Source organism: Vicia villosa, unplaced genomic scaffold (assembly GCF_029867415.1).
Source record: "Vicia villosa cultivar HV-30 ecotype Madison, WI unplaced genomic scaffold, Vvil1.0 ctg.000131F_1_1_1, whole genome shotgun sequence".
NCBI lineage: Eukaryota > Viridiplantae > Streptophyta > Magnoliopsida > Fabales > Fabaceae > Vicia > Vicia villosa.
Window position 1 is genome coordinate 427,375 of NW_026705025.1, and position 9,690 is coordinate 437,064.

A 9,690-nucleotide genomic window follows, 5' to 3' on the forward strand; every position below is an offset into this window, starting at 1 on the left:
GATTAGTAGACCGACCCAATACAAAACTCCGAACTCTATCCCGGGTCTCTTCCTTAAACTCATGGATGAAATAACCTTGAAATTGATTGTCTGACAATTTAGGTATATGCGCAACCAAAAATTCGAAGTCCTAAATGTAATAACCTACATACCCTTTTTGTTATAAATCTGATAACTGCTCAAATCCGTGTCTAGCTCCAATTCCTCTATAACGATCTAACAGATCATCTTTTAACCTTCCCGAGTGAGCTCAACTTCATATTCTTGCAAGGAGGTAAAGAAATGGATGATGGGTCCTTCTATGCACAATTGAGAAATATTCATCCGTACCTCAAGGGTGGTATCTTGTACACGAAATAGATTACGGCACATGAGATCCAACCGGCGGGATAACCACCGTAGAACGACGACAACTCAATTTTCTTTGGTGGCATTCATGTTAGGTCACCGGTCTCCTCTTCGTATCCGGTAGGTCGGACCAGTTTGATAGGGACTAAAAATTGTAATATGAAAATCAAAAGAATAATTAAGAACAAGATTTATATTATTTGATTGAAAGGAAAGGTTTGCGTCAGGATTGAATCTAAGCCGCTATAGAGAGCAGTAGCTATCCAATTTCATACGTGTGTATGCTCCAAGATAATTCAAATAAAACTAACATTCCACTACTCAAGGGAGTAATTCTCCATTCTTTTAACTTTGCACCTCCCTTACTCCTACGTGTGTAATATGAACAGAAGACACACTAGTATCCCAACAACAACAAGGAAACAACAACAAGGAAACAAATTCTAGTATAAATCATTAAAATCCCTACTCTCGAGACTTGAATTTTATCTTTTCTAGAATTCATTTTTCTGTCTCAGTAGTCTCAGAGGAATACACATTTTTTCTGCCATGAATTAATTGCTCAGTTTGGAGATTTCTGGTTACAAAGCTCCCATTAAAGGAAACATATTCTGCACCATCTCAACATGTGTTTTCAAGCTTCCACATTTCATGAGAAGTAATGCTACGGCAACCATCATCATTAAGTGAAAGTGTCACATCATCATAATTGGCAATAAATTAGTAAGGGTAAATTATCTTATTGATTTTCTTAACCTACAAATTATACAGTATTCATAATACAATTTTTTTACACGAATGAAGTAAGAATTGTCATAAAAATGATATGCTAGTACATGTTGTTGTCTTAAGCCTCGTCAACATCAAATTCATAAACTTTTGTATACTTGGAGTTTTATTTTCTTCTGGTCTCAGCAAGCAAAATTACAGAAATCCATTTGTGGTATTTGCATGTTTAACAATGCAACCATGAAAGAAGACTTTGTAAACAAGGATCAACGCAAGTTGAATGACAATTTCAACCATTTCCTTGCTTAGCCACTCCGGTATTTGGTGTTGTCATGAAGGATTCGCCACAACCACATTGGCCTTTGGAGTTTGGATTGATGAAAACGAATTCAGATCTGCCAGGAAATATTATTTTAAACAATGCAGCAGAAAAATAAATAGAAGTAGCAGGATCATGCACATTGCATGTAACCACAGACTAATATTCATGCCACATATTCATCAATATATTCCCTCTTTTACAAGGAAGCATAATCGTCTTAAGTTTTTTGAGGTCTCGTGTTGGTTAGCTACGGCTCTACCATGACAAAACAACTAACGATCTTGTTTAGTTACAATTTAACCATGAAAATTTTGAGGCTTTGTGCTGTAGTCCACTTTGCACACCCTCAAAGACGGTCCTGTAAGAGAGGTCTAAGCCTTTTTGTACAAGGGGTATATGCTAAATGGAGAGAGAAGAGCAGCCTCAAACCCTTGAGGGATTCAATCCCGATAAGATCAAGCAGTAACTAATGCAAATTAGTGCCTTTCGCGCTAAGTTTTCTTGGGCATCGAAATTTCATTTAGTGAAGTACTAACCCTCACAAAATATGGATTGCAACAATATAACTAGCTACCCCTAAGACCAAGCATAGCATATCATACAGGTTGCTATATTCATGCCGTATTTCATGAGTTTTTCATCAATAGATTCATACATCTTCAGCATAAGGGGGGCAGAAAACATTGCAGTATCAAGCAAATCAATAATGCCCAAAACACGCCGTATCAAAATAAAAGCATAGAGGTTTCCCATTGCACAACAAATCTAGCTCATAAACACTAAATAATAGTGTAAGTTATAAAAAAGATAAGCACTGGATATTCACAATTTGGAAGTGGAAGCGAAGGCGACGTGACAAAAAACCCAATAAAAGCTAAGTTCATATCAGATCAAAATATGAATACTTTTCAATTTCAAAGAACACCAATAAAAGCTAACCAAACATGTGGATGGATTCATCCGACCCAACAGTTTTACCAAAACACGAATCATGAAGGCGGAAGCATAATTGGATGAGCCTCAAATAATCAGTGTATAATCAAAATTACTAGAGGGCATAAAGAAGATAAATAAAAATTGACCTGAGTTTATCATCAACGAAATCCATCTTGGTTCCAATAACATGCATAAGAGCCTTGGGATCAATCAATATCTTAACACCTTTATCCTCAACCAACTCATCAAATTTCCCTTTTTCATCTGTCAAAGCACCACAAAAATCTAAATCAACAAACTTCAAATTCAAACCACTTTTTATTTCATTATTTCAGATGCATAAGTATCAAACTATGAAGCACGGACAACTCGAACACGATACCAACACTAACACCGCGACACTGGTTCAATTAAACGTAATCACAAGTGTCGTTGTCATTGTCTGACACATACACACATTTTTTCAGAGGAGTCAGTGCTACAGAGGTAATAAAGTAACCAAATTCAAAATCACCTATTCATGTTCCTTCAGATAATTATAACTAAAACAAGTTTAAACACAATATATATAGTTACCCAATCAAACGAACACAACAAATTCTTTTTTAATTTTTTTCTAGCAACCACAAAACACAGAATTAACCGTTCACATACAAATCATTATAAGAATCTATAAACAATCATTAACACAATTTTGAAAGGGGATGCAAATAACAAGCCTGCATAATTTAGGGTGTAAGATAAGCCGTTGCAACCACGAGCCTTAACGCCCAGCTTTAAGAACGGTCTCTGACGCTGCTGCAGCAAGACGCGTATTCTAGAGGCAGCGCCGTCGGTTAAGGAAACGGCTTGGCGCCGCACCGTCGTACCGATCTTCTCTGCCGCCATTGCCATTGCCTTGGAACCCATTAGTGGTTAATTACGAAATTGCCCAAGACTGAATCATGGGAATTTATATGTTTCGGGTAATTTGGTCAATTAAAAAGATATGGGTAGCCTCGTCATTCCGCTATCTTTATAGGATGCGTGGCCTCCACGAATTCGGAAGAAAATGCAATAGCCAATCAAAACACGTTCTTTGGTTTCTTACAAGGGTTTTTCTAAGACCATCTTCAATGGTGCAACTCATTTTTTAGTTCTTTGTGGGTCCCACCAGCTATATTATCTTAAAATAATTTATTTAATATTTATTTTATTGGTGTAATTCAAATGGGTCCCACAATTTTACCTCATAAATTAATTTGATTGGGGACCACAATTTTTTTACTAGTTGCATTGCAATGCAACTCTACTATGACATGGCAAATTGATTCAATATTTAATTATTATATTGATGTCTAGTTGGAGAACTCATTGAAAAATACTATCATTGTAGATGCTCTAACTTATGCAAACACTTGCATAGGATAAGGGCAATTAATATATTATTTCCTTCCATATAAAGTATCATATTAATTATTTTTATTTTGAAAAGTAATCTTTTATATTTTCTCTCTCTCATCCAATTAATGGATCAATATAAATAATAATTAATATGGTAATTTATATTTAAAAAGTGGTGTATTAATGGTCCTTTATCCTATGCAATGTTGCATAGGTTAGAAAAATCCTTTTTACATTATAAGTCGTTTTAGAAAAAAAATATATTTAAATATAAGTTGCTTTACAATTTCAATGAATAATTAATTACATTTTTTTATTGTATCCTTAAATGTTTATTATTCTCTCTTCTTTCAATTATATAAATTTATATTTCATATGTCATTAATGAAGGATAATTTTGTAAAAACCTTCATAAATTCTCATTTTTATACAACAATTATTATTTTTCTTAACATGTGAAAAGTCTAAAACGACTTATAATAAAAAATGGAGGTAGTAAAGGGGATTACTTTTTTTAGAGTTAATACATATTCCCCCTGCCATATAGGCGCTTTTTAAAAATTCCTTGAAAAAAATTGCATGAATTCCTCTAACATTTGAAAATTCTCTCATATGTATTTTTTTTTTTTTGACTTGGATGGTCAAGTTGCTTTTTATTTTATTATTATTATTAATGCCACGTTGGCACTTTATTTTATGTTCATTTTTTGTTTTTGTTTTTTGACATAAAAAAAACAAAAAAAAACAAAAAATGAACATAAAATAAAAGAAAACATGTCAAATGTTCATTTTATTTTATGGGAAGGAGTTGAAACCACACCCTTCATTTGTAGCTCCAATGCCTATCCACTGGGTTGCATGCTTTGCTTTGTCTATACTATATTATTGAATTAGGATGAGTCCAAAATATATCTCAAAATTTTTTTCCATCCTTACAGACTCTGTACGTAGATACATACTGATCATCATCCAAAAGTTTCAACAATTGTTTCTTTTCAAATCTTTGACCTCTTATCGCCTTGTTGTTTTTGGTGTGAACATTGTTTACTTTCTTAATATTTGAGATATTTTTGGGTCATTTCCTTTTCAAAAATGTGAGTATGTTTTTGGGTTGAACCATGTTCAATATCATGTCAGTAACAAGTTTCTTCTCTTCAACATTCAGATGACATACAATTAGATGACCAACTAACTTTTGATACAATTCATGATTATATTTATATATATATATATATATATATATATATATATATATATATATATATATATCTTAAATCATATCAAATTCCCATGTATCATTCCCCATGTGGTACCCGTGTAACTTAAAAAGACATCCATATTTCCTTGTTTCAATGTCATCGCATTTCAACTTCATAATAGGTGTGGATATATGTGCTTACAGGTCCTGCAACTATGATACCTTGATCCTTTGAGTGATCATAATGGTTTAGACTATGAATCTATTGTACGATGGAATCATGATGGTTATTTTGTTTCTTGATCATGTTGGTCCATGGTGATAACTTTCCATCTTTCTAATGATGGTAATTAATATGAGGATATCTCAAACCTCGTAAGATAGAAGATGTAAGGTTCCATTAAAGTGATAATATGATCAGTGCATATGGAAAAGGGACTTAAAGCTTTAGAATTGTGAAAGAGAGAAAGCGTAAAAGCTCGTATGATTGTGTTTGTCTGAGTGACTAAAGTATTGTAAAAGTATAAGAGTAACTCCTAAAATCACACACTCACAAAATCTTTTTGAAGCATTTATCATTTTATAAAATCATCTAAAATATATTGAATTCCTAGGTAATGGAATAGGGAGGTGATCTAGTCAATTATATGTCTCTTTTACAAAAGATAATCAATTGGAACAACCTTTAATCGATTGGTAATGTCTAGAAATCAAAACTTTCCATTTTTGGAGTACCATAATTAATTTTGTGGTCAAATAATCAATTATTTCATTCAATTTGGCCTATGGATCATTTCCTTTTTTAGCTAAATCTTTTCCTATATAAAGAGGCTTTTCCTCATTCCAAAAAACACCAGAAGTCATAATTCTCTCGTTCTTTTCTTCTTCTTTACTCTCCTCCATTATTTTCCATATTTTCTTTTCATTAAAAGTTTCCTTAGTGCCTTGTGAGTGAAAACTACTTGTGAGGAAGTTTTTGTACTGGTGTCATACCTTGTTTGGTTGATTCAATAATGTGATTATCTTGAAGGTTCTTGTTGTACCATCCCTATTTTTCTATTTTATTTATTTGATAGCTATTTTATTATTATTATAATTATTTAATTATTATTTGGTGCGATAATTATTTAATTGTGTGTTATTATGCTAATGGAGTTAATTGAACTATTAGTAGATTAATGAGATAATAGATATTGGGCCTAATAATTGAGAATAGAAATAATGGGATGAAATGGGTAGCTAAGCCTATTAGCTTAAGAGAAAGATAGTATGGAAATATGGTTTTAGAGACATAATTATCATTTGAAAAAGAAGAAAAAGAGAGAGCTCAAGAGAAGAGAAGAGAAAGAGGAGAAAGAGGGAACTATGAGAGGAAGGAGATTTAACCTAAGGTAAGAGGGAGAATCCTTATTATTGTGGGTATAGTATAATATGCTATGGGTAGTAGTATGCTTAGGTTTTTATCCCTCAATTCCTCATGATTTCAATTGTTAGGGTTTGTGTTGATTACATGAAATTGTATGATTAAACCATGTTTTTATTGTTATGATTGATAACCCATGGTAGAAACGTGTTTAGGAAACCTTATATATATGCGTTTGTTGGCTCATTGGTGGGTTTTGTTTGGATGAAAACGATCTTCTGAAGTGCTGTCTGTTGCACCCCAAAATTTGCCCATCTAATTTTATTCTAATTTGCGTAAGCATTACATTCCATCTGCATACTTTCATTAGGTTATTTAACATCATGCATCATTAACTAGTAATATGGCGTAGGATCAAGGATCTTGAAATGGTTTTATGTTTATGATCATTAAGAATCCTCCGCTCAACAAACTACAATAGTGTCATCTTCATCAAGGTTGATTTCAAGGCTTTGTTAAGATCGTTACACGGTCTATTTTAATATATTGAAGTTTCACCTGAGTATCATCATCAAGTCAAAGTTTGGTTCGTCTGATTACTTATGTTACAAGTCATATATATGCTTTGGATGTTGTGCAAGAGTTTGATAAAAAAAAGATGGTGTTTTAAAGTCACTTCTAAGTTGGAAATCATATGCTAAAAAGGGGATAACTTTGACTTTTGGTCAAAGTCAACCATGAAAGGTTGACTTTTGACCAAAGTCCATGTAAAGCTTGTTTTGGTTTCCATCTTATCTCTAGTTTGTTCAAGTTGCAATCTGAAGTCTATAAGAAGATGTCTTGAATTCAAACTAGAGGCAAATTGGAGAAAATGAAGGATACACTTAAATTTGAGAAAGTAGAAAGTGTCATTGAAAGTCCAAGATCTATATGGGCTACAAGATTCATTCAAGTCTATTCATGAGATTACATGGTCATCCAAATTCCATTCATGTTATCTCTTCAAGGTCGCAAACCGTGACTGGTCATTACATTTTGGGGAGACATAAAGAATTACATTACAAGGCATGTCCTAAACATAAGCTCACTAAGAATCTACACTGAGACTAAATGTTCATAAAAGTGCTTCTCTTGCTTCAAGAATCCTGTGCCATACATTCCCTGGTACCACCAACCTGCGAACAGAAGTCCAATTACCATTACTAAATTTCCAGCTAGCAGTTCAAAAAATCATACACACAAAAAATGCAGCAGCAGTTAGCAAACCAAGGCAGCCATAGATCACACATAACATCAGCCCAAAAATTAAACATAAACACATATATTCACCAAACAGTTTCATCCAACCTACAGCCTCATTATCACAAATTCAAACACCTATCAAACTGTCCCATTCTGTATCATATTCCAATTAGGCCCTTCAACAAAACCTGCAGCCTGCACACAGTAAATACAAAGAGAGAAAAAACCATTCAGTTCAATACGAACAGATCAGCTCAGTCTAGAAAATAATTCAAGGCATTCATGTGAAGTTCAATTTGCATCAACCTTCAAAAATAAGTGTGAACAAGAAAATGCAACCTGCAAAATCAACTCAAAAGAGGAGACAGTTTCGATGCCGCTTTTTTACACCAGTTCAGTTAAAGTCTTACATCATCGAATATAGCCCTGCAACATTCATGAACCACAAAGCACATCAGTTCAGTATATACACACATACTACTTCAAATATGCAAAACATTTTCAATCAAAAGCTAAATCATACTGCAGTCTAGCCTTTCAAACAATCCCGCATACATACAAGTGCAAAACAATCAGCTCAAGACAGCAATGTCACAAAGCATCATCGCCAGGAGCTTACCACCACGTCAATTCAAACCGGCGATTCCAGCCCGGCATATATTCTGTTTCAACATCATATCAGTTCACAGATGCCAGCCCTGCATCAATTCAGAACTTGCAGCAACAAAACAAATGAAAAAAGCCCCAGTTCAGACCCAAAAATCATACCCTGCACACAGAGAAGCCAAAATTCAGCAGCCAAGTCAATGCATAACTTCACAAGTTCAAAGAGCAATCTAGTCCCTAACAGAATTTTCAAATAGCAGTTAACTAACCCATTCTCCTATCAATCAATCCCCTGTTTTTTAATTCAGTTTTGGCTTAACTGTGTTGTAACTAAACTAACTGTTTTTAAACTCAATAACCAACTCACTCTTAACCACCTAACAGAAACCTAACTGATTCAATTACAAAGTCATAACTCACATAACTGAACAAAACTAACTTCCAACTGATTCAATCCAAGCCATCCAATTTCTTAACTGACTTCTCTCATCCAATGACTCTCACTCCATTCCCCTGTAACAGAATTCTCTCAATCTCTAACTAACTTCACCACCCTCCCTCACATATATAACAGCCACTTCACCATTCATTCTCACCTACACGCCATTTTCTGATTCATTCCATAACAGCCACCATTCTCCATTCATCTCCTCGGCCATTTTTCCACAAATCACCACCTATCATTCATCACCCCAATCGTCTTCCTCTCTCAGATTCCACACTCTCTCTCTGTAACACACCATTCCTTCGTTTTCCTTCTCCTTCCACCCTCTCTGACCTCACTCACACAAAGCTCCTTCGATATATCCTCTGAAGTTTCACATCGAAACTTCATTGAGATAGAGCTAGACCTCAATCCATTCTTCACTGAATTCAGAATAACAACAACACGCAACACGCCAAAAGTTCCCAGAGAAATCGAAACGGAAAAGGAGTAGAAGAAGAAGAACGGATAGCGAACAAAAGAAAAAGGAGAAGAGCAAATCGAGCCATTACCTGAGTTTCGCGGTGGTCGGGAACCTCCGCCACCGCACCGGAACTTCAGGTCCGATCAACAGAGTCTCGCTGTTGCCGTTCGGTCATGAGAGGGAAGAAAATGCTCGCCGGAGATGAGCGTAGAGGTTGAACGGGGAAGGGATGAGATAATCGCCGCCGCGGTGTTTCGATCGGAGAAGATTGAGACGAAGATCCTGCTGCCGTCGATTGAGAGAGGGAGAGGGTTTCTTCGTCAAGAATCTGAAAGGTCACAATCCGGTAACAACCCTAAGCCCTCTTTTATGATTTCTAATTATTTTTTAATTGATATTAGGCTTTAATTGTTTTTTATTGGAGACTAATTGTAAGTCAGTAAGGTAAATAACGAAGATTGAATCATAAATCTTGGAATTGATAATAAAAATCTGAAATAAAATTCAATATGGATCAAACCATTGGGCCATTCCGCGATTTGCTTGTCTACACCCCCATAGGAGCCCATACTCTTTTTTTGCTGATCAGAAAAACAACAAAAACAATGCTGTTAGGCTATTACCCATTGGGCCCTGCGCCTTACTACTGAGTCAC

General features: G+C 34.8%; 1 protein-coding gene across 1 annotated transcript; it reads right to left on the bottom strand.

Moving 5' to 3' along the window:
• Nucleotides 1-1,048: 1,048 nt before the first annotated feature.
• On the bottom strand, nt 1,049-3,318 carry LOC131624466 (iron-sulfur assembly protein IscA-like 1, mitochondrial). Its single transcript, XM_058895401.1, has 3 exons — nt 3,055-3,318; nt 2,482-2,599; nt 1,049-1,472 (listed from the first exon to the last, which is right to left on the bottom strand). Exons 1-3 carry the CDS (start codon nt 3,242-3,244, stop codon nt 1,367-1,369), a joined length of 414 nt encoding a protein of 137 aa, XP_058751384.1. The 5' UTR covers nt 3,245-3,318; the 3' UTR covers nt 1,049-1,366.
• Nucleotides 3,319-9,690: the final 6,372 nt, after the last annotated feature.

Coding starts and splice junctions, on each gene's coding strand:
- LOC131624466 (XM_058895401.1), bottom strand. CDS start 3,244: ATGGGTTCCAAGGCAATGGCAATGGCGGCAGAGAAGATCGGTACGACG. Junction 2,600..3,054: donor TTACACCCTAAATTATGCAG/GCTTGTTATTTG, acceptor GTGCTTTGACAG/ATGAAAAAGGGAAATTTGAT. Junction 1,473..2,481: donor TTCGTTGATGATAAACTCAG/GTCAATTTTTAT, acceptor ATTTCCTGGCAG/ATCTGAATTCGTTTTCATCA.